Source organism: Megachile rotundata, chromosome 6 (genome assembly GCF_050947335.1).
Source record: "Megachile rotundata isolate GNS110a chromosome 6, iyMegRotu1, whole genome shotgun sequence".
In the NCBI taxonomy this organism is placed as follows: Eukaryota; Metazoa; Arthropoda; class Insecta; order Hymenoptera; family Megachilidae; genus Megachile; species Megachile rotundata.
In genome coordinates this window covers 15,966,009-15,991,970 of record NC_134988.1, presented here as the reverse complement: position 1 = coordinate 15,991,970, position 25,962 = coordinate 15,966,009, and the positions used below count along the sequence as shown (strand labels likewise).

The window sequence follows — 25,962 nt, the reverse complement described above, 5'->3', positions numbered from 1 at the left end:
GATACCGTACTACATTCATCTATTATCCCTCCTTCTGTCGGATAAACTACGAACCTATAAAGGATCCTGGCAGTATCCGCGTGTCCCGCTGCACAGGCCCAAGCGAGTGGCGTGAGACCGGCGCTATCCTGCCTCAGTGCGTCAACTTCAGCATCTAACACGCTACTAGGATTTTCCGCCCTCCAATGGAGGAGGGCGCAGGCTAACCTGGAGTAGCCCAATCCGGCGGCCAAATGTAACAGTGTTGGACCGCCGGATTGTAATGGTTCCGCTCCGGCTCGCCACGGACGGACAACAGCATCCTGCAACGCAAACTCCATGTACACCGCGAACAAGCAACTTTGAACGAGAAAAAGCAGACGCGATACTGACTTGACAGTACGCGACTAATCGCTCTTCCAGATGAGCCGCAGGAGATGGAGGACCAGGTCCTTGCAGACGCGATTCCACGTCCGCCAAACGATCCACCAAAGCTCTTTCTGGACTCGGTTCGCTCGTTGGTGCTCTACGATACTCGAAGGCAACGCTGTCGGACACGACAAAACCATCGCACGCGACCTGAAGGGACGCGATTCCCGGAGCGTGAGCAGGACAACGGCAACGCAATACTCCTGGTTGCACCAAGCACGCTTCCACTGGTTCGGCGTCGAACAACACCGAGTAAGATTGAGAATTGCTACCACCCGTCCAAGGACCAGCGACCAGCACCTGAAACCGATACCAAATCCTGACACTCCTGAATTTGGGAATTTAGTACATATTTTGTGGAGTCCAAACCAACCCTATCTAAACCAAGGAATAAACATACCTTTACGCCTCCTTCGGTGTAACTCCACTCCGGACTATATTCGGCAATATGGACGGTAGTTCCAGGATGGCATCCCACGTCGTTATCTGACCCGCCTCGCTCTTCAGCCTTAGTCTGTTCGGCCTCGAAATCATGAAGTTCCGGCAAATCACCGAACACGTCGAACGCGTCCAAGTTAACGAGAACATCGTCCGACGAATCGATGAAATCCATCGGATTGATCATGCTATTATCTGCCGGGGAAGGCGACGGTGACGGAGGCACCATATTCGCGGATAACGTTCGTTGAATATCCTCTTGACTTAGATCCAAGGTCTCTGCGAAGTCTGTGACCTCCGAACCCGTGCCACCGATCGGCAATGATTGCACCGTGGAACGATCCATGCTTTCTTGGGCTTCGATCTCCTGTTGGGTCTGTTGTTCCCTGTCCACGCTCGTTTGTTGCACGATTTGTTGTTCCGTAACCTGCTGCATTTCCACCTGTTGGCTTTGCTGCTGTTGTTGCTGCTGCTGTTGCTGTTGCTGCTGCTGCTGTTGTTGTTGCTGCTGCTGCTGTTGCTGTTGCTGCTGTTGCTGCTGCTGTTGTTGTTGATGGTGATAAGGTTGGCTGTTGAGTATCAGAAGACCGCCGCCGCCTTGAATTTGTTGCAAACTTAAAACTAGAGGAGCCGGTTGTTGGCTTTGAGTCGTGTGGGAATGTCTCGAGTATACGCGGGGAGCCGGTGAGGCTGTTGCTGACGATTGCTGACCTCCGGTAGTAGAAGAAACCTAGTCATTAATAGGAGAATTGAACAACCGGTGTTTATGGTCTTTGTTAGTGGGAATAATACGCGTTATTAGGAAAGGTTCTCTTCGTTGGAAAGCTCGAAAAGGGTACCTGATTGTCCGGTGTTAGTCTCCTAGGTGCAAGTTGAGTGCTGGTGGTAGAAGAATTGGAAGATGCTCTCTGCCTGTCCAACAGTTGAGAAACTATCATGTCGACGGGATGATTCGAGTGTTGCGTAAGATGAGGATTGTTGGGGTCGTCATCTCCACCGAGGAACATGGGCCTAAGCTGAGAAGCCAGCTCGTCTCGCGTCCACTCTTTCTTGTCTGGCGGCAGTGCGAGACACGGTGGCAGCGCCGCTAGCTTAGCATCACCGTCCGGATAAGGAACGTTTAAGTAATGAACGAGGACGACGTCTGGATTCTGGAGTAGCCAATAACATCGCCGATGAAACGTCGGGAGGATCGCCGAGTGCACGTAGCAGCCGTAAATGCACTCGACACCCTGGACCTGTGATTCGACGGAGACACAAAAATCTCACTTTGACGAGCACGGTGCAATCGGGGACCCTTTCTGGTCCCGTTCATAAGCAACGAACTACCTTCAGCTTCATGTGATCCTCCCGTGTAGTTTTGCCGTCTTTTCGTTTCTTCCAGCAATAACCGTCTCGCCGGTAACGGACTTTCTTTCTCGAGTACAGTAACATCGAACCACTTCGGGGTCGTACCTTCACCTCCCGACTTTGCCATTCCGCGTGTCTTTGGAAACTGATCAGGATGGCGGCGATTTCCTATCGACAGATCGAACCGTTTCGATGTAAAATGACAGTTCAGTCTAAATAACGCGATTTCTGTGCGCGGCTCGTCGATCAAAGGCACTCGTGTCTCGTCTTATTTATAGTTACGTCACGACGAGCGACACCCTCGGGGAAGTGCAACTGGAAACTCTTCGAGATGACGGGGATAAGGCAAACTCGACAGAAGTAGGATGTGCGGATTCGAAGGAGCGTATAGACATTCTTCGAGCAATCCTGCTGACATCTAGCCTTTCCCCAGGATTTCGCTTACTTTTGCAAATCGCGCTGATACATCTCCAATCTCCCTGCCACCCACCCTATCGTCCCACTTCTCGATTCATGACATCGCGAGCGTAAAAGCGGCGCGGGTCGAGACGACTCGTGCAAAATATTCGCATACATTTCGCGACCAGCGTCGAGATATTCCTCGTGCTGGAATCCTCCGCGTCAAGAAGCATACAAAGTAAGAAAAAGTACCGAGTCCATCCATCCGGAGAAAATCATACGACGGGATGTCATCCGTTATCCTCTGACCGTCTCTCATATTTCTTTCCCTTTTTAAACGACCGTAACCGAAACTTTTGCTAGGACGTTGAATAAAACGTTGATCGCTCTAAGACGGCATAAACCGTAAGCAATGCGCGCGTTTCTTTCCTTCATGTTTATGTACTATTAATAAAATAGCAGCTCGGTTATTATACAGTTCTTATCGATTTCCCGCACGAAGAACCGGCCGCCTCGACTCGAAACAAAACGCATAATAATGCAGGACGATGGAACGAGGCAGGAAACCGGTGTCTGAAAAGAAAAAACGTAATTACCGACGAACAGATTTTACAGGGTTAATCGTGACACGTCGTTTTCCACGTCGAATACAATACGAGTCGACACGCGACTGCTCGCGAACGGAACGTGAACTGGACGATGTAAAGAGATCACGCACAGAATTAAAAAGAATAGTTATCCGCAATTTCTGCTTCGACTGTGACGACCAGCCTCTCTTCGTACAAAGAAAAAAAGCGAACGTGCGACTAGAGGTGAAATAAGTACGTGGGCAGAAGGCGTATGGCACGCGATCTAACGTGGAGAAATGCAAATCGAACGCCAAACTGCAGCTACGAATCGTTCTAACCATAGAAAAGGTGGCTGGCAATAAAATTCCCAGCCGTTGATACGAAAGTTCAGTCAGCGGTGCTTCGCGTGTCTCGCTTTTGTCGATCAATTCGGCGCGATGCAACGATTGCTCTTTGGTCGGACATGCAGACCCAGGTCCAAATTTAAATTATGCAGTTCGAATCTATCAAGTGCGAACGCGAGTCAACGTTGAAATTTTAAACACTCGCGTAGAAATCTAAAGAGACTTTTATAGCAGCTGCGAATGGAAACGTGACAATCGTTTACGCATAACACTCTCGGACTCGCACTTAGGATAAGCGACTTACTGTCATATTAGCGCATTAAAGTCGCAGCGATCGTAATTTAATAATACGAATAAAATCATTGGACAAGCTGTATAACTCGTTTAAAGATTTATGACGCTTTTCTGATAACGAATCACCGAAGCTATAATCTGTGGATTATCGTGCGAGATTGGGCAAATGTCTTTTCCACGACATCTGGGAATAATCCGGATACCAAAGGAACAATCGAAGCTACACGACCACAGGGATCGAGGAATTTTGCATGGACTAATGGTCGTTGATTGGGGTTGCTTGTCTGGCAAGCTGTAGCCACAAATCGTACATTTGAAATGAGCTATGGTAAGATCGCGTTTGTCGTGGTGTAGTTAGATGGCAAGGGCATATTGCCAATTAGAGACAGAATCACCGATTACCTTTGTTACGAATCGCGTACAATGAAACGGCTGCGGGGAAGAAAGGTTAACCGTGAACACAGAGAATCCGTAAAAATAGATTACAGCAATTATCGGGAAGCTTCGTCTGATTCTGGAAGGTAATTGCCGAGGAAAGGAAGACCGGAGTATGGCTCGGGGTACTTAATATCTTTGTACCGTTCCCGTGGGTGGGAAGTTCGAGTTTCCAAAGGTTCTCCAGCGAACGTGGCCTGGATATAAATATTCTTAACGAGGGATGGATGAGAATGAGCAGGACGGGGTAAGTGGAGTGGCTGGAAAGGAGGGATATGGAATAAGAGCCCAACCGTGGGCTACACACTCACCCATTATACAGGGTGTCCCACATACGACTATTGTTCCTTTCTTACCGTCTTAACGCTTCGTTGAATTTCCAAATTCAATTTTCTAAGTCAAGGATTCTCGCGATGTGGGTTTCGACTCGCTAATGGACGGAAACTTTAGGATTTTGGGACCTTGAAATTTCACAACTTTCTTAGGACTTTGAAACTTTTCAATTTTGGAACTTCGGAAATTTAGACTTCAGGACTTTGCAGAAACTTCCAGAGTACACGGACTATATCACAATTTTCTAAGCTAAGAAATGCTAATTTTCTACAGCAACGTTTAATAACCCGATACGAATCTAAAGAATCAATCTAAAGGAGCGATAAATACTTTGTCCCAATTTCCGAGCAGGTTCCAAGAAAGCTGGATATACCTGCCATATCGCATTGATTTACAACTGGTTAATTGATCATTTGCATTCCGTCGGGGAAGCAGAAAGTAAAACTTCTAGCCCCGATTCTTTCGCCATGAATTCGTGAACACTTCCTTCCTACCTGTCTCTTTATCCGTAATTATGCGAATCTGATCAACGAGTACGAAAAGGTCAAGAGATAAGTAAAAATACTTGCAAAAAAGAAACGAGATTACTTGTCTTCAGTATTAATAGTTTGCGCGAGGCTCCCAGGAGGTAAATTGATTTTCTATGCGTTACCGTATTTCGCAACGTGCCAGACGCGAAATGGGTCAGGCAACGATGGAGGCTAGTTTAACTTGAAAGACGGCGTCTGACAGTGCATATCGTTACGTTGCGTGCAAGGTCGGTCGGCTTCCATGCAAAACGCCAGTCAGACTCACAAAAATTTTTACCGCTCCTAATTGCGTACATAATATTCGTGTTCCCCCCGTGTCAATTTTTTCTTCTCCCGTACACGAAATTCTGCTAGGTGATATATCCACGCGGAAGAAGGTCAATCTCGGCGTACTCTTTGAACGTTGGAACGCATAGATCCTTCAAGGGACGATGAAAGAGCCCATAGATTCCTGCATTCGGTTTAGCGGATACGTAAACGAGACGCCTTCTGTCCCGCGTGTTACCGGAAAGGATGTATTCTCCTTGATTTACGAATGGAAAAGCACCGATAAATCGACCCTCCTTCCGACGCCCATAACGAAGATGCTACGTCTATTCGACGCTTCCTGTTTACGATGGATACCCGAAGAATTCCGTGGAAAATCGATTATCGGTCTACTACAGAAATAAATTACAAAAATAACGCGAATTCGAGGATATTTCGGTGCTACATCACCCGTATCGACTCGAGGTACAAGTAGAACGTAATGCGCTCGGGAGAACAGTAGAATTGTCTCTTTATAGTCAGACGCTGCTTCGTAACTGCGAAAGTCCCGGGCGTTCTTCGGCCACATTTTATTCCAAATGTATTTCCAAACTTACGGTAAAGCAGTACAGAATTGTTCCTCGAATACAAAGCATCAATTTTTAAAGACATAACTCTTAATCGTCGTTCAACGTAAATTAAAACGAACGATAATTTGTTTCGCAAGATTAGAAAGCATTATCGTAGAGGCTGCTATCTATGCTACACAGGAAGTTGTTAGAAAAAGGCGAAGAAAATTACCGAAATGGTATAGGCAATCGATAAATGTAGAAACGATAACGAGATGCACTAGCACTATCTAAAATTACATTCTCACCGGGCCACAATATCGTTCGGGAATATAGTCGGTGGTCAGAGGTGCATCTGAGAAATTGCATATCGATATAGCATGGGTAAATATTCCGATACAAAGGTTTTAAAAGAACGAGCCAATTTTTATTACGCATCAAGGATCGACGATAAAATTATTTTGCCAACGCAAACTTTTCGGGGCAAACTGGCGATTATCTTTCCATAATTGACGTCGAACCGAATTTGGAAAGAAACGACGTCAACGTCGACAATAACCGTGTTTACAAAACGTTGATTCGGAAGTTGCGTCCAAATACGAGTCTCGTAGAAAAATGGCCGAATCGGGAATTGCATTACCGACTGTGCAAACTAACGTTTAATTGCGTCGGCTGTCATTGTGTACCCAGGTAAACGGTAGCCATTCAATGCATTTATACTCTGCTGCAATCGGAAATCAATAAGCAAACAAAAACATTGTTTTCGGATCGATTTCCGCTTACAGATAGATAGGCCATGTGGCTTCGTATGCTCATCAATTAAACGAAATGTTATCGGAGAAAACTGACGGCCAGGTCGGTATCCGTGTGAAACAGAAAATTCGACTGTAATCCGGAATGCGATAAAAACGGGTTAAATGGAAAAAAAATCAAATATCGCGGGCATAAAGCTGTATCTGGTTCAAGATAAACAGAAAATGTTTTAATTGAACAATTATTTGCTTTCCGAGTCGAAGCCAACCAGATCTACATATTGTTACGTGTTCCAGATTTTCGAACACTTACCCGGCATTATGGTCGGTTACCGACTAATAAATCAACGTCGTTAAATCTCATTACTCGACGCCAGAAGTGCAAAAAAAAATATGGTGTGCTTTCGTTCGGTGTAGGTTAAAAATTATTACTATAATTCGCCTCTGGGAATATATTCAGCGGCGGGTGTCTCGTTACAAATGGGAATTCATCAGGCAACGGTAATCAGAGCGAAAGGAACACGACAGAAATTATCTCGAGAAGTTATCGGGAAGCATCGGTTTGGATGGAAAACTGGAATACCAGAAACGTGACGGTATTCTTGAAAGGGGGATGAGAAATCGATGAAGCAACGTGTACGTCTCCTTTCTTTTCCTATTTTTTTTTCTCTTCCTTTTCTGGGCAATAAATTCTTGTTCCGTATAATCGGGGCTATTAGAAAAAAGAAGTTAATAGGAAAAGTTTCCATCGGAGGAATTCTCTTCTAGCAGCAGCCACGAAATTGATTCGCTTCTTTCGTCGGAGAACAGAACATTTCGACAAGTTCGCAATGTGCTCGTTTGAAGTTTAGACTTGATTACGACCTGTCTCCGGTAACGACTTAGAATCTGGCAGCGGGTCAATAAAAATTCAGCACGACCACGTTCGAACAACAGACTCCTTGTTAACATCAATCGAAGAAACTGCATTTCCATTTCCGACCGGTTACCCAGATGCTCGTTTCGCCGTCGCGATAGATACCGAGGTGGATTTACGTTCAAAAACGGAGTCAAAGTTTTATCTACGCTCGGTCCAAGCGCTTCCATCGTTCAACCGTGAAAAATGAGACGGCTCAAAGTTCAACGATGACGCGCTCGCATATGCTGTCAGAGCACTCGAGAGAAAAATGGCGTTGAAGAAGAACGAGTGACACGCGAGAGAGAATAAAGGTAAAGGGGCGCAAAGAAAACAGGAGCGAAAACAAGATCGCAGCGAGTCGAGCACCGGCCAAAGGATTTCGTACGCGCATACACGTACACACACGACGTACGACCGTTTAAACTTCCTCGTGGCGTCAAAAAGTTGCTCCGTTAACTTCCTAAGAGCTTCATCCTATGAATAGTTTCGCGAGCATGAATCGCTGATGCATCGTGGCTCTTTCATCGGTTCCGCTTCTTCCGGGTGAATGAAAAAACAAGAATGAAGAGAGAAATTGACGTAATATTAATAGCGATACTTGGTACAGCTTCGAATTTCTAAGCCCACGGGACGACCGCGGGCTCATTCATATTTATGATCCGGATGATTCCACGCGAAAGTTACGCCAACGTGAAAACTTAGACGATGGAAGAATATATAAAAGGACGCGGAGCTCGAGTTTCACGCTGACCTTATTAACGATACGCGTTATGCGATAGATACAAGCGAAACAAGAGACGAGTACCGATGGACTTCGTTGCGGATTCGTGTCGACCGCGATCTTCGCCGTACAACGGATTCGCGTTACGCTCAATTAGCGTCGTTAACGCGTAGAATGCTGTGGGAGACAAGTGATCGGTATCACGAATTGGATATAACTTTGAAACTTTGATAGTCTTGAATTACGGAACCTTGGAGCTTCGAAATTTTGTAATTTTCAAACCTCAGGAGTATGGAACATTACAAATTTTTTATTTTGAAACCCATGCAAAATTGGGACCTTGGAACCTTGAAACTTTTCGAACAATCATAAATACGGAAGATAAATCCTTAAAGAATCCAGAACTGCTAACGCAATTTCCAACCGAGTCGATCGCTCCATAAGATAAAAGTTCGGAACAGTACCAAAAGAGAGAGAAGGGAAAGAATAGTTTGAGTCATCGTCGAACGATTGTCCTCCAACTGCTGGTACCCTTAATTTTCTGTTATCGTTCGATGAGGGTAACTCGGGGCGGAAAGGAAGCAGCATAGAAATCGGAGAAAGAAGAAGTTGGAAATAGGAAGTTATCGTAGTCGAAGGATAACAGAGGAAAAAGCATAGGCTCGCAATTGGATTCGACTCGACGGAACTGAAAACTCAACTCGGCTCGGCTGAGCTCTCTCTAGCTGGCTCCAGCTATTGATCGGAGGCCGACCGGGGTCAGAGTAGCAGTGGACTACATCGGTACACCTACGGGTGCAACGGTGCTCCACGTGTTGGTATGTGCACCCCTGCACACCGATGCGAGCTTGCACACGAACGGACAGCATCTATCCTCTCTCTAACCACCGACGCTGCTACGTACGAGCCACCAACGGCGTTGCGACGTCGCTATTTACTTTCCAGTTATGCCTACTGGAACGCCGCTCCGTGTAAATGTACATCCAGCTGGTGCCGCTGGAGAACCGTGTGCTCTTTTGTTGGAATTCGACCGGGACATTACTTTTTCAACCTGTTCTCTCTTTTTTTTCCTTCCGCGAGTTTGTAACCCGTTGAATTTTGTTCCTCGCGTATCCTTCTTTTATTTTCCTCTCTAATTAAGAGCGAACGTCCACGCACACGTACTAGCAAAACTTTCTACGGATTTTCAACGAATACGAGTCATTCTTTCGCGAATGGAGATGCAGTTACGAGGTTGGTTATGGTTCCTTCGACTCACCTCGTTGGTGTTCCATCGATGCCTCTGGGTTGGAAAGTGTTCGGCTCGCGGTAAGGTCTCCAAATTTTCTGGAAGCTTGATCGGATCTCCATCTAAACAGAGCAACGAAAATGTCCGTTAATGAGTTGTGTCGAACAGATCGATCTTGCACGTGGAACGATCTCGGTTACGTTGACTTTTTTTTTTCGTTAACTCGATCACTCGAACAGAAACTAATCTGATTATCCCGGTATCACGCGAGTTACCGTATAAGTCATGCTTACACGTTTATTTCGACGAAAGCTCGAGCGTTTGCATAACGCATCATTAACCGTGTTTATATACAACGGATCGAAGTGGTTATCGATCGTAACACGGCTACTCGAGTGTACGAGAGCCAAGAAAAACCTCTTTTAAAAGTAATGCGCTTTTCACGTGCACAATGCTAACCCTCCTAAGTGTTTGAACACGTAACCAACTTGTTCCGCAAAAATGGAGCCAAGGAACGTTCCCCATCCACCCTCCTTTCCCTCTTTCCGTTTCACGTAAACGTCGGGACTGGAAAAAAATTCGATCGAACAATTTAATTTTCTAGGTCACGCGGTGCAAAGTTATGATCAGCCGTTAACCGGAAACTATCAGCGTAGGGAATTCCTTGAAAAATACAACGGTATCCCTGTTCGCGGAAGATGCCATCGAGTAGAAATCGAAACAAATGCGCGTGTATCGACGTTTCGAGACATTAGGGAAACGGCTGTTCGCCGGATGAAATATTCCAGGCTACCGATAGTGCAGCTGCACTCCGTTGTGATTTATCGCCTACACCTTTCGCGTATTACGCGTTTTGACAGCACCGTAGCTGAACCGAAATTAAGCCGACTTCGGATTTCACGAACGAAACAGTACCGAGAGAAAAGACCTCGAACGGAGAAAAAGAAGAGCATTACCACCTGCAACGTAACACCTTTCGATAAATTTGGAAGCGTCGAGATGATCGACGAATACGGAGGAATCTAACGATCCCCGTCGGCGACTCAGACGAAGGACTCACTTGGTGCAAGCGGCGTCGGGTAGGTCGCGTGGTAGACGACACGCTGTGGATTCGAATGATTGTAGCCCGCCATTTCCGTGGCGCTCGTTCGAGCGACCGCTTCCTGGATCTTACCGATCGTGGCCGATCGTCATCGTCCTTGAACGTACGCGAAACGCGATCGCTTCTGTGCTCTGGCAGACATCCCCAGGCTCCTCGTGTATCTGGACGAGTGTGCGGCTGATATGGCGGCTCGGTGATGCTCGGTGCTCGCGATTCTTGACCGTGACAAGCTTCGACGACGGCACTCGTTTTGTCAGGATAGCTTGCTGCCGGGTTCTAGGATGGAAACACGACTCGCTTGACGTTGTCCTCTGCGTGAGGCTCGTGCACGTGGGTGGTGATTCCCCTTAGAACGGCAGGACATATCCCCCGAAGGATCGTGTACGCGAGCCAGGTTGTTCGTTCGAATGTCCTACCCTCGAAACTTCGAAGAAAAGCAGCGAAAGAAACGAAGATCGACGCGCACTCAAAGCGAGATGGAGAGAGAGAGAGACAGAGATAGAGGCGGGAGGGAGAGAGGGTCACACGTTACCGGATGTTTCTCAGCGTGACGCGTGGACAACACACGTGGAGAACGCATGTAAAATGGTATCGCCTCCTCCCTCTTCTGCTGCTGTTTCTCTTCTTCCTCCTCTTCTATTCGTTTTAAATACTTCTTCGTATTAGTATAAAAAACTGGAGCTCCATTGTATTCTGTACACAGATAACCCGAAACGATCCTCTCTCTCTCGCTCTTGCGAACCTTCGTCTACCCTTATCTCCTTGTCCTCCGTAACCTCTTCAACCTTTGTTTCTATTCTTCGCGAATATTCACCAACCGTACTTTCCCCGAATCTCTCTCGCGGACACTCTCACTGTCTCCTTTCGTTCTCGACCCTTCTCCGACTCTCCTCTTCCCTTGTTTCTTTCGATTGTGCGTTCCTGGAGCTCTTATTCTTCTTATATCCTAAGTTACAACACCGAACCTGTCCCTATCGGAGGGACAAAATAATGTAATGGACACACAGTACAGAGAGAACTTAAAAAGAGATTCGCCCGTGGCCGGAACGGATTACGATCGCCTTTATCGCCTTCTCTTCTCTTTCCTCCCTTCTTGTTTTCGTCCTTCTCTTCTCGACTTGCCTTTTCGTCCTCTCCTTCCTCTCCGTCGCTGTTTCTCCTTTCCTTCTGTCGCACACTTTCTTCCTCTCTCTTCTCTTTACCCTCGCTCGTCCGCGTATCCTTCTCGTTGCTTTGACAGGCTTCGTAACGTTTGCTTTGAAAGGCTGGAAATAGTTACTTTGTCGTTCGCGTTCCGTGTTCGTTGTTTTTTTTTTGTTTGTTAGCAGAGGTCTAAGAGTTTCTTTAGAGTAGGTAAGAGACTTTTAGGAGACGTGTGTAGTTCGTGTTATTTAGTGTTATTTACAAATATGTATGTTATTGTTTTGTTAATAAAATAGGTTCAAATTAGTCTTTGGCCCCGCGTGTCTGCTCCCGAGCGGCGGGAGCCGCAGAGTGAGCCAACCCGCGATTCTCGACCTCCGTCCATCGCCCCTCTTTTCGTCCTTCCACCACTGTTCCTACCCCTTTTCCTGTTCCGCCATTTCATAGCCCCCTATCTCCCACCATCGAGACCAGTCCGACTATCCAGCCCCAGCCACAGCCCCTGTCTGCCGAATCCCTTTTCCTTTACCCCTTATCCCTCTAGCCAACCACCCCGTCTGCTGCACCTTCAACATCCAACCCCCACCTTACCTTCTCTGCCTCTAACCCCTACTTTGCCACAACCTACCACCCTCCCAGCACCCTCTGTCTCCGTCTCTCTTTCGCTTTCCGCTACGTGTTTCTGCTCGACAAGGTGTGGGTGCACACCGAGCCAATTCCGCGGAGAACTCGCCGATGCTACCCTCTGGAAAACTCTGGCGGAGTTGTAAATTAAGGATTACCGAGGATGCAAATTAATGCCTAAGCGTACGTTTCTAGCTGCTAGCCTTCCGTTCCGTAGGATCATCCTGCAAGCTGGAAACGGAGTGTCGTGCTTCGTGTCGAGCCACGTTAATCGATTGTTATCCGACCTTGTGGCGGCATTTAGAACAATCGTGCGGGACTAATTCCTTGTACGAACGTTTAACGAATCCCTGCTTCCTTTTCTTTTTTCCCTCGTTCCCGGCCGATTCTCCTTCCTCTTTACCGGATTTACGGAGGCTTTGCCTTTCGAAAGCTCGAAAATCAAGGCGCAAAGTAGCCACCGGATGAAGGGGGCGAAAAAAGAGAAGGCAGAACGCGCGTCTGCGAAAAGCAACTTCGCCGGGTTCTTTCTTGCTTTTTGTTCGTTTAATTAGGCAGCTAGTTTAACTGGGACAAGGGAGAGAAACGCACTTGCCCAATTCGGCGATAAATTAGCTTTACGCTTCTGAAAAGGTGCAACGCGTGTACTCGTTATCTCGGGAATTCACGAGCCTGGCCCGGTGTGAAATATATATCGGAACAGAGGAACGGGGAGTTTCGAAATGCAAAATCGCGGTGATTTAACGTTCGTCGAACGGCCGAAAATCCGTTGTCCCTCGATCGACGATCGGCAAGTTTCCTAACGTTGCCATCGATATTTGCGCTCGTCACCGAACCTCGTAGCCAAGGTGAAAGAGAAGCACGAGAACCGAGGCATCGGCTAATAAATCGAAACCGGTCGAAATAAAAGAGAAAGAAACGAGGCAACGGGAAAAAAAGCAACTCCCTGGAGAAGAGTAAAAGACGGACAAGAAAAATGTCGAGCAGATTCTCCCGTTCGGGGACACACATAGGCGCAGTCCCGACTCCTCATCCCCGGTTTCGCCGAACCCCTAAACCATATTCCACTCACAACCTACGACTGGTCATAGGTTATAACACGGTTGCCTTCTTCGCGCCTACACACGTATTTCGCACACGTACAATGACAGCCGTACCTTTGCAGACTTTTGCAAGGTAGGCTATACAGAGCTATAAGCAGGGCATGACACAGCATACATCGGATGCTCGCAGAAGGTTCGCGTCGAATTTTAATGGAGGTGCTGCCATCTCCCAGTGACCCCTGCAAGTGGATCTCTATAGATATCGGCGAAAAAAAGAGAAAAGATAAAAAAAGAGAGTCGAGCAGGGGTTGAGGGGGTTGAAATCACTCGGGCGCCAGGCCCGAAACCCCCGTATCGCGGATCTGATTAATGGATGGATTCACGGGCGCGTATTTATATGGATTTAAGCGGCGTTTCCGCGCGCGCGCGAGCACACACGCTCGGACACACGGACGAGCGGCACTCGACGTACGTGTGAATCCGCGTGCATAACCCTTCGGGTCTGAATTAGGCTCTCGAATGCGTGTGCGGTCTGTTTACACGGACGGGCGCATGTGTGGGAGCATGTGCAGTCAAGCATCGCGCGGGGTGGTTCTCGCACACGGTGGGGTCGTACATTTTCTCGCATAAGCTCGTAATTTATCCAGGAACTCGTAATTGAGCGGATCTTGTAACGAGACGGTTGCTGATGAAATGAAATAAGCCTGGGGGATCTCTGAACAGCTTCATCCCTGACCACCCTTCTCGCTGGATCTGTTTATTATTCGAAATCGCGTCGGTTTATTTTATTCTACCCCTAATAACAACGTTAACGGGACGTACACGGTTTTTATCGCCGTCGCTTTGTCGAGGCTTCTTAGCCTGAGGGATCTCTTTGTGCATGTTTATTGTTTCGAATCGCGAGAGTTTATTTTTTTTTTCTGTGTGTCGCTAATAATAATGTCAACGGGACAAACATATTATCGCGCTGTTGTCTCTTTTAGCCCTCTATTAGCTCGTTTCATCGCTCGACCTAACATTCGACGCAGAGAAAGGTACTCGAGAGACGGAGACCGAGGGAAATAGAAACGGGATCTTATTTTTAGGTGAGTACGGGGCAAAAGTGGAACACGCAAGGTGCATGATTCGCAGCTACGAGCGGACAACGTGGTTAGAAATGATCGCTATTGTTTCCTGGAGCTGGACCGCCAACTAATTTTTGGTATCGTGCCGAGTTTACTCGTACGCCACGCGGCTCCATAATTTCCGACTAACCATCGAAATGGAACGTTACACACAGCTGAATTCGTTCAGGACAGATTTATCGTGCTGGTCATAGAAGAACCCGAAATACCGTCGCTTTGAGCGCCGCGCTCGCGTTTAGAACGCAAGGAGTCCCCTTTGCGAGGGAGAAAGTCAACGGTTACAAATCATCTATGCCTCGCAACAACGATTTATAGCTCTGGTGAGACGTGCATAAAAGTTAATTAAATCAATGCGAATCGATAACGGTAGATAACGTGTCGGTGATCAATACGTGTACGGTCGAGTGCAACGTAGGCTTCCTTTGGCTAAGGATGAGTGCAGGGGGTGGAGTCTCTCGCTACTCGCTTTCGATTTCGGCCACTCGAATATTTCGCCAAATTCTTCTATGTCAAAATATCCAAATTCCTTAATTTTGTGTGAACTAAAAATTAGCAACTGGTAGGGTCATCGTCGCCATTTTCTTTATAAAATCTCGCCGTCCAGAGAACACGCGTGTTACACGAATTTCGTGGCGAGTGTCATCTAGGTCAGCACGCAAGGTTGAAAGGGCTAATAACCCAAAGATGATCCGATGCGTGAAACGCGATATAAATAGAGCTGTCGCTCGCTTGTCCCTCGTGGCTTTGTCTAGCGAGCTTAAACAATGGAGAAACAATTTGAATTAAGAGAGCGTGTACGGGAGCTCGACGTATTCGTCGACCGTGAACGTGAAAGTAATCTCGCGATAATCGGTTCGAACACGCGCAATTAAGAAAATTTCTCGCAACGTCGAATGAAAAGTGGAGCAAAGGGAGAAGCATCCGAAGAAAGGGAGAAACATCGCGGAAGCAGGAAACGACCGTAAGCATAAAAGGTTTGTGGAATAAAAGAGCATGGCGAGGGACGGTGAAAGGGGAGAAAATGAAAACAAAACGGCAAGGGGAAAACTACAAGGTGGTTGGAAAGAAAGAGAAAGAGGGTTCGGCCTCGTAGATTTCGCGGCGCGAACGGGGCAGGCGCGAGACGATCAATTACGTAACTCGATAAAAGTAGGTCACGTGTCAAAGTGCGGAGCCATCCCCAAGGTGTCCAACTTTTTGGTATAAGCTCGTAAATTACCAGTCAGCTAGCTGCTGCTACCCCCTCAGCTTTAAATAGAACGTTGGCAGAGGCTCCTGTCCAACTATCCTCTCCCTTTTCCCCCTCTTTCTCTTTTCTTTGTCCCTCGTCCGTCAGTCCCTTTCTTTCTCCTTCTCTTCCCGTCAGAACTTTCCTCTTCATCCCTCATCCGCGCCCTCTCTCGTGTTCCTTTATCACGTAGATCGCTCGTCGTTTCGTCGAACACGAGGCAAAGTTAGCCGGACACGTAAGTCGCCGGTCGTTAGTCGTCGACGACGATAGCTCGTCGAGCTACCAGAAGAAGAAAACAAGAGAAACGAGAAGACTGAGAATGAGAGTCTTTGAGAAACAGCGAGAGCAACGGAGACGACAGGAAGCAAGAGAGAAAGAGAGCGAGAGAGAGAAAGAGAATTCCTATGCACTTCTTCCAGCGTTGTCCAAACAGAGACAGAGCTAACGGAGCAACTCCGTGTGGAAATGTTCCCGTGCGAGTCGGACGAAGAGAAAGAAAGAGAGAGAGCGTGACGGCAGGAAAGCTAAGACAATCAATAAGATCGCCGGGTCCGAAGGAGCTCGTGCTCGGATTCGTCGAGTTGCTTCGCCACTTTTCTTTGCCAGGGACCAAGAGATCCGTGTTTAACAGCTAACTCGTAGTCTATCGTCGTTAAACGCAACGTCCCGAATTAGGATCCCCTCGAGACCGCGAACGGGAAGAGAATGAAGACGAACGTATCTTCGGATGGACACGAAAAAAGGATAACACGCGAGAGAAAACTACGAGGGTACCGAACGCTGGGAAATTAGAAAGAATACCGACGGGATTTAGCGGAAGAAAGGATTAACGAAGAAAAGGGTGGACGGAACGGGGTCGAAGAAGAGGAGCCGGTACCTACGAAGGGTCGATACCGACTCTAGTCAGCGGCAATCGGATAGGTCAGGATAGACAGGGATAGGCTAGGATAGTCGTAGATATAAGGCGCACACGTATACAGAACAGCCAACCAGCGACGCCCCGAGTTTCGGGGGATGCATTCCGACGCTTGAACCGAGGATAGTAATTTCTGGATACCAACCACTAAATTCCGACGATCAGTCGTCTAGCAGCCGTACAAATTACGGTCTAAGATCCACGACGATTGTCTGGCTGGTGCGTCCTTCGAGCAGCATCGAAATCCCGGGGAAATCAATAAAGGGGAAGAAACGGTTCAAAGACTATTTGCTGGAGCGGACAAAAATCATATAAGTTTGCCCTACTACCCCCTGTGTACGAAGCAAAAGTATGGAAAGGTGACAGACTCGCCGCTCTGGCGGATGTTACCGGAACTACGAATTATCCCTATCGGAGCTTACCCGCCAGGGTGCACTTCTTTCGGAGGTGCCTCGATAGAGGGTTGCAAGATCCTGGAACATTCAAACTGGGCCGTGCTACCAGTCGATAAGGAAGATGACTTCGTTAACGATCCGTCTTTTACGGTTATATCCTTATTCCAGGATGAAATCCCCAAATTGAAGGGTGCGAGGATCATTCTTACACCGGATGAGTCGCCTAACAGGACCGCCTTCGAGCGCTTGCGAACCGTTCGCTGCGAGAGAAAAGTCGTACAGGATATCAAGACATTGCACACATTGACAGAAATGATTTTTGTCCGGGATGGACCAGATTGTTCGGAATGACCGAGCGACTTTTGGAAATTTGAAAATTTCAACTCGATCTGCCCGTAATCCCTGACGGGATTTGCTGACATTGCAATTCAGATAAAGCAATAGAGCAACGCGCATCGTGCTTGTTGCGCTTTTGATTCGATGTTTTATTTATACGGCAACGAGCATGCACGAAACGATTCGCGAGAGCGTTTGAAAACCTGATTTCACTTTACAACGAGATTGATCGATATCAATCAGTCGTATGCGATAGCAATCTTCGAGGAAATTGACATTCATTCTGAGAGAGCTACATCGAGTCTCTATCCCCGGTTTCAAGGACGGGAGAACTATTCCTTTATAGTAGATATTTTTCAAGAAGAAAAAATAAGAGAACGATATACACGCGACGTTGAAACGTTTCAAAAACGCATCGAATCGTGAAATTCCAGCGAGTCGAGAAGAGGGTGGTTTCAAGATCGAAACGGCTGTCCTAGTTTCAGTAAAAGCATTATACGGACCTGCATGCGTGAATTCGAAGCAAAACATTTTTTTCCCTTCTCCAGCCTCTCTTTGCTATGCGAACGTAACTAGAAAATGAAAATAGCTTGTACCGTTTTCGCGAGGCCGTACAGTTTGTCTAAGCTTTCGAATCTTTTGACCCAGGAGACATGACGAGACGTCTTGACAACACCTGTTATCGATTAATTTTAAGGATCCACAACTAAATGCACATTACAATAAACGTTTCGAGAAAAGAACCATTTATTTCCGTCCCACCGTGTACACGCTGAGGACCGTGCATATATTCAATTCTGAAAACGGAGAAGCAAGTCACTTCAGAGAGCGATAAAGAGGCCGGCCTTTTGACGACGAAAGAATGGAACACGTGACGTTGAAGTTTAGGATTAAAAAAAAAGAGAGAGGGACGAAGAAAAATTATACGACCGTGATAGCGTGCCTCTTGTACCAGGGATAAAAAAAGAAGTTTCAAGGAGGACTTGGAAATGGATCTCCCTTTCTCAAAAGTTTAAACGAATTTCCGTTTTAATAAGAAGATAAGTTCGGCGCAATTAACCTTAAACGGTATTCTTACATATTTCCTCGGTCGAGTCGATCAATCTGCATATCATTCGTCGTGGACAGTATACGAAACACAGGGCACCCCCTCTGTAGCGATGTTAAAAATTCATTAATACGAAGCTCGTGTAATTGTTTCCCCTCCTGTAGAAGTTAATATAAACTATGTATAATTCATGCGGGCTTAAATAGTTTTGATTCCGTACGAAATTCGATCGATGAGGCTCATTTAAAATTCAAATGTTGGACTTAAAGGGGAAGAATTAAAGAACGGGGATACTCGTGAACGGAGAACCGAGTTTTATGCACGGAATTCGGGATTTTCCGCCCGACATATATCCACGAATCGGAAGGAGGTGAAATCTGGAGTATCAGTTGAAATAATTCGCTGGAAAAATACGGATATCGATAATACCGATTCTCGTTATACAGCTATCTAGATGGATTTTCACGCACTTGTACCACCTTTTATGCTTTCCAAATTTTTATACAGCCTTAATGTTGATGTAACGAAGGTCTTGTCGATAAAATAAAAATTTGAATATTAACCATTGGTACCTCTGAAATTTCTACAATGTTAACATTGCACAGGGTATTTCGTGTTTGGAGCAAGATGAAACTTTCGTCGTGCCTTATCGTATTAATTAATCTTTCTAATACATAGACCAGGGTACACCGTCGTCACGAGATCCTGAATTGTTTAGAAAGTTTTATTAGAGTGTTTCATCGTTAATAGCCTTCGGATTGTAACTCCTCGGCATCGGGAAAGAAGAAGAAAACGGGTCACTAAACACGCGTTGTAAGGATAATAAAGTAAAAAGTATTATCGTTTCGTGTGTATATACGTGTTTCCGTTTGTCGTGCTTGTTTTCTCGCTCGCGGAATACGAACATTTGTGTCGTTCCTTCGCAAATCAACGCGTTTCCGGCGACTGTGTAGGTCGATCGGCAATAACCAAAATCGCATTGGACGTTTCCTTGTTCCCTCGACGGACGAATAAAACGATTCCAATCTCGGGAACAAAAACATAAAGTCGATAACTCCGTGAACGTTTGCGTCGAGTGAAAAATTTACGATCGCCAGGGTGTTACGCGCATACAAACAGCATAATGTAAACAGCGAGGTAAATTATTAGCCTCTTCGTAGCCTGAAGAAGTGGCTCGATAGGGGGATAAATAATTCACGACAAGATCGGATCGTCTGTCAAAGGTAAAAGCAAGTAATGGCGGAAATACTTACCGGAGATGGGATCCGCGCCATCGAGCTTCCTGTCTAAGGAGACGTTCTCGTGAACGGCTTCCTTGCTCGTCCTTGGACGACATCCAGAGTTCGAGTCACCAGCACCGATCCCATCTTGGCTCTTGTGATCGTTCCTAAGGTGATCGTTTCTTTCGTTCGACTTGGAGCCTCCGCCACCTACGCCGACCTTCGTCGACGTCTTGCTGTTACCGAGAGTCCCGGAGTTACCGTTCAGGTTGGCGTTAACGTTGATGTTGTTGCCATTCGTGGACGAATGATGGTTGTCAGCCTGCTGAGAGAAAGGTTTATCGCATGTGGAACCTTACTGTTACTGACTGCATATTCGTTTACTAAAACAGATTGTGCTTATTTAAAGTTAGGATTGATTATAACATTCAAGCTAATATGATCGAATATGGAATTTTAACAGGAAGGAACTCTGAAGGAATATCGAGCTACGAATTAATGTACAGTCTTTTAGTTGTAACATTTTCATAAATGGCAAATTGTCTCGGACTAAATTAGTAATAAACGAATAGATGACCATGTTTGCATGCGGTACCGAGTGATTTATTATTACGATACGATATCTTATTATTTATTGCCATTGATTTATTACTACGAGAGCGATAGTCTCGTGGCGAGGCAATATGCCCCGACTAGAATATCCCGAGTCTACTACATCACTTGTCAGAAACAAAAATTGTAGATTTCGGAAATAATGAAAAGGAACGTGAGAAAAAATATGAGAGCGAATGAAAGGATGTAATAACGTTGTTATCGTAGTTTAGGTGCTTCTGATTTGACTAAAAGCATGAAAAATTAATCGATTGAACGTGCAGAGGTAGCGAAGAAGTGTGTGGAATTGAATGGATTTGAATGGAAATACGAGTTGTATCGTAGGAAAAGGGAAACCGAGTAAGGATAAATCTGTACGTAGCACGAAGAAAGATTATCCAATAGGAAAATCCAATTTGATCCGGGTCGAACCGCAGGATGAATTAATTGACTCACCGTGGTGGTCATGCAGGTCGAGGAGGATGAGCGCACGACGACGATACGATTCTGATTGTGATCATTGGAGGCAATCGTTGACACGGCAGCGTGATTGGCGAGCCCATGGGTCTCGTGAGCGTTATTGGATCCAGCATTGGTACTGGTGTTGGTGGTAGTGACGTTACCGGCAAGGGAAGTCTGCCTGATCACCAAAACGCTGCCAGCCGGCTCCAGCACGACCACTTGCCTCATCCTCACCGTGTCCCCTCTTAGCTTCTCTCGGTGTTGCTGACGAAGAAGGAGAACGTGCACAGGTTGCACGAAAGCTCCCTTGAAAACGATCCTCCTTCTTCGGCTGATCCAAGTATCCGACGGGAAATGCGTTCTCCAGCCTCCACCCCTTGGTTCTTAAAGCTCCAGCGCGATTGCTACCACCTGCTCCTCCTGTACACACGTACACCGAGATACCTCGATATTAAAACTGTCGTCTTAAAGGATGATCCTACTTCCATCCTATTTCGTGTCAGGGCCTTCTCTCTTTCTTATGAACGTGTCATCCGAGCGTGTACCAGCGTGGCTTCCTTCGAAAGGCAAATCGATGAGATTATTTTGCCGGCCGTCTAACGCGACTGCTCTTCGACGATCGGTTTTTACACGACGTTTTATCGTCAGATAGCCGGAGCGAATAAACACCTTGGCGCGTGAACGTTGCCGCTCTGGATTTGAAATCCCTTCTTGGTTGTAAACATTCGACGCAACCACTTGGAGCCATCGAATCGACTGCTTTAGTCCGGCACGAGAAACACGAAACGGAACAAACACGGCCGCCTGCATCGTCTCCCTGGTCCTTGGATCCGATTGCGACACAATTAAAGGTGTACCGAGGAAAAAGCGTAAATGAAAAAGCTACGAACATGAAATACATTAATGGCCGGTTGTCACAGGGGATTTCGTGGAGTCATGATGGATCGCCAACAGAAATAAGAAATGCACGCGCGGGAGCTCGGAACACTTGAAACCGCTCCAAATAACGTCGCGATATTAAGCTTTTTGGATCGAAAGCGCGGAACCGAGGGTGTTTCGAGTATCCAAAATCACGTCTGGAGAACGTGTATCATTCGAAATTAATCTTTCGCATGCGCGCGCTTTAATATCTCGTTTCGTACGTAAGCAATCGAAAGAGAACCCGTTCTGTCCCAAATTCGCCGACAGAAACGTACGCGAACGGTTATAAAAATCTACCTAAGTACCCAGAGGATATTCTATTTCTCATGACTCCGTGACTGCTTGGCTTTTCGAAGCTGACTCTAGTTGGCAGCCATTATCATACAGCCGATTCTTGGCAGCCATTATCATAGATTTAGCCAGTAAAACTGAGTCAAAGCCTTCCGAGATGCGTCTCTATCATAGACGAGCGACAGATATCAAATTATTCGTGTAACAATAGAGAAACAAACGTTGCCAGTTTTTTGATGAAATCGGAAACACGACGAACGTATTCGATTCCCCACGGACTTTCTCTTTTACGCGAGATTAAAAAGTAATCGACGTTTTCATTCAACGACTCGATAATCGCCCGGGTGCAAATTCGCGAATCGAAGACAACTTTTTGTCCCGTTCTCTACGGCATTGTAGCTGGAAATGCATCGAAAGCAATTAAATCGAATCAATTCGATAACGCGTTCACCGATCAAACGCAGTGCACCGTGTTCGAAAATCGTGGTTGCGTCGATTGATATTTTCTAACCCAATAACAACGGGAACCGCGGATGAATTTGAATCAATTAAAGTACACAATTTCCTCTGTTTAGCAACACACGGCTCCCCCCGATTGCAACAACGTGTTTGATTGTCCTACATTTGTAAATTCACCGATCGATAGTCAGGTTTCGGCGTGTTTCGTATTCTAAGACAAACATCCCCTAACGATATCGATTAGCTCGAACACACTTTCGATTGTTCCAGCGACGAATCGCTAACAACTTTCTCGTCGAAATCGCTCTTCTGTTCGTGGAACGTCGTTCCCTCTTCGAGAGAAAACCGATAATTCACAAAGGAGCACTATCTACTACGAGTTTCGTCATCCCCCACGCCCTTTCGATTCCTGCGTCCTCGAACCCCTCTGCGCTCGGCTACAATTCCAAACTTACGAATTCCCAAATTCCCCGACTGCTTTATCATCAAATTTTCAAATCTCCAATTCTCCAAATTCTCAATTTCCGTACTCCAAAATTTCCACATTGTCAGATTTCTAAAATTCATAAACGCGTTATGCACAAATCAGCCAGATTGATCACTTACATCGGAATCCCCTTTCCACTACACGGCCATTTTCCCTAAGGAATCGCGTCATGCTCGCCAATGTACGCTCTGACTTTACATCTCGCCCCGGAGATCGTTCCTTTGGGAAAAACAAGTTTACATTCGGAAAAATCGATCCTCTGGTCAGTTTTCAATCGAGGGCCCTCGAAATCCGGAATTCGGTGGTCCGGAATTTACGAGATTAAAATGTCGCGAGTCGGATCACTTTTCTCGAGGATTAAAGTATGAATGAAACAATGCGAGGTTTGATCTTGCGAAATTTCCCTTCTCGCCTGGAAAGTCCGTAACGACTAAGTACTCGACGGAGAAGAGACTTGTCTACTTGGAATTTCGTCATTCTCCACGCCCTTCCGGCCTCTTATTCTCTCTCTCTCTTCGTTTCTCGCGTTTCCTCTCTGTCTTGACTACACTTCAAAGTTTGGGATTCACATTGAAGACAGTTACCCTCTTGCCCTCCACTTTCAGAGGACGGACCTACATAATTCTCGTACGCGCTTCAACCCCTCATGAAATATAAACCGTGCACTCTTGATTCAAGACCGTGTACGTACGCTGCCTTACAGGAATCGTGTATTTATTTTTACGAGCGAAAGAGTTCAACGAAAACGAGCGCAATTAAGAAACTATCGAGCAACATCAGAGTACGTTTCTGATTGTAAATATACCACACGAATTTCTATCCACGAGGCTATTACGATCATGAAAATATTACGAGCACGTTAAATTTGCCGTGCTCGAAAAATAAACGACGTTCTACATTTCAAAGTTATCAATGCGGTTGCCGACAGCTCGTTCATTTTAACATTCCAACAAGACCTTTAAAAAGCGCCCTTATTCAACTCGGCTCTTTGAAAATCTATTCACCAAAACTGTGATCCACTTGCACGTTTTTGTACACTCGCTAACAGTTATAATACTCAATTTGATATGTTTTATAGTTCGGTATCAAACTATCTTACATAATTGAAGTTAAGGAACACTATATCAGCGGTCGATCATTAAGCACTTATAAAATGAGATAAAGAAACGAAGACTGGACTATCACAAACAAGTACTCTTATCATCCTCTTTGTCTAATCGCGAATTAATCATCCGGTTCGTCGAGGAAAGACGTTGCAACGGCGAACGACAGGCACATAGCCCACAAAAGAGCCCAATCTACGTGGAATTCCGTCATGGTTCCTCGATCGTTCAACCAGCTTCTATGCCCCTCTGTCCCGTTACATCCGCCCCATCCCTGAACCCTTTACCCTCTTAAACATCTCTCTCGCTCGCTTTAACTTTGCGATTCACCTTGGAGCCAACCGCCCTCCCTTTGAGATGCGCTGACCCAGTTTCCTCCTCCCCATGAATCGGGAAATTCAAGACATGAATTTTAGAAAAAAGCCTCCTACGATGCCTTGTAACCCGTTTACGACCGCTTCTCCACGACGTACAACCTTCGAAACGAAACTTCTTGCAATATACACTAGACAACGATAGATTGCCCAATATTCTTCGCGTCGTGAATAACTGTGCGGCAGCAGTGTCCAGTCCTTTGTGAATCGCAGAATTCCCTAGGGAAAATGGCTACGTTGCTTTTACGAAGCTTTCGACTTTGGAACTTTGGTAATTTGGGGATGTAAGTATTTGAGGAATTTAGAGCATATTGAGATTTGGGAGGCTTTGAGAATTTGGATATTCGAGAATTTAAATAGTGAAAATACTCAAGATGCTAATTTGAAAGTTTACGTATCTGATCCTAATGACGAAGGGAACAATTATCCGAAGATAGCCTAGAATGCAGTGGAGTGTACGTGTCATAAATGGACACGGTTTTGATGCAGCCATCCGGAAGCTCTAATTAAACAGGTTGCATAACAATGTTCACGATTCCACTAAACAAGATATACTTTCGCACGCAAATGCCGCGTTACAAATACCTTGGAACGGTTTTGTAGCGCGCGTGGAATGCCGATCAATTCCACGTGTCGCGTGTCGGTTAAACATAACAGTTGACGAGTTTGCCCGTGGATGGCTCGAGAGCACGTCCAGCAAGCTGAATGGAATAATTTTCATGGAAATTTCGAGCACACGTTGGAAACGCGACGTCGTTTTACAGGTGGTGGGTTCCACAACGAAGAGGAGACACCGCTGAGGCACGATAGGAGATAGGAAGCTTACAGGCAACGATCGGGCAGAGACTTCCGGCCGAGTTTCGCGCATAGAAATCAGGAGAAAGCTTATTTTTCTATATAGAGAAACAGAAGGTACTCCCACGCGTACACCAAATTGCCAGCAAAGCGAGTTTCTTTTCTCCCCTCGGTCGGAATGCAACGTTCGATTTTATATTCCTTCCATTATTTGTTTATTCCACCTTCGAGAGATGCCGACCCAGTTTCCGTCTACGCGAATACAGAACCGAATGGTGGAGCTGAATTTTGAAAAAGGACCTCATCGCGCATATACTGGTAAAGGGAACTTTATTCTCCTGCCCGTTGAATATGTATGTATTTTTCGACGTATCCGAGCGTGGACAAAGTTGCAGATCGTCTATACACATCGACGTTGTCTGAGAATACTTTGAATTTGTATTAACACGTAGATACACGGTAACATGAATTATTAAAAATTAATCCTTTGATACGATGCTGGGTTACACGTTCGAATAAGCTTGGATTAAAAGAGGAATGCAAATTCATCGTGAACAACGAACAGAAGCGTGATTCGTGAAATGAACGTTGTACAGCTTGATTCGGTTGTCGAGATGCGCCATAATTTAGGTATATTAGTTCGGTACAAACACGCGGATAAGAGGAACGTTGCTTTGGCAAAAACTCCCCCGTTTTTGCGGTGTTTTCCTAAACAAGCAACATCTCCGGACAAAGTTCACGCGAAAGAGTGAAGCATTTTAACCGCTGCAAACTTGTTTGCCT

The 25,962-nt window shown here is 46.1% G+C and overlaps 1 protein-coding gene across 10 annotated transcripts in view; it reads right to left on the bottom strand.

Moving 5' to 3' along the window:
* The window catches only part of Camta (Calmodulin-binding transcription activator), a 111,641-nt gene that overhangs the window by 79,473 nt on the left and 6,206 nt on the right, over window positions 1-25,962 (bottom strand). For 7 of the 10 annotated variants that reach the window (XR_013038626.1, XR_013038628.1, XR_013038627.1 and 4 more), the window contains exons 2-9: window positions 20,744-21,169; window positions 19,730-20,021; window positions 9,545-9,636; window positions 2,176-2,364; window positions 1,686-2,084; window positions 809-1,576; window positions 373-708; window positions 55-302 (exon numbers count right to left, since the gene is read on the bottom strand). Coding sequence is in view for 7 of the 10 variants with exons in the window: in XM_076533111.1 (XP_076389226.1) it covers window positions 55-302; window positions 373-708; window positions 809-1,576; window positions 1,686-2,084; window positions 2,176-2,364; window positions 9,545-9,636; window positions 19,730-20,021; window positions 20,744-20,977 (2,558 nt within the window). In the remaining 3 variants the exon portion in view is untranslated. Of the gene's footprint in view, window positions 1-54; window positions 303-372; window positions 709-808; window positions 1,577-1,685; window positions 2,085-2,175; window positions 2,365-2,847; window positions 3,012-9,544; window positions 9,637-10,574; window positions 12,119-19,729; window positions 20,022-20,743; window positions 21,170-25,962 lie in introns of those variants that run through there. The other 3 variants (XM_076533113.1, XM_076533116.1, XM_076533117.1) reach the window with 3 other exon arrangements.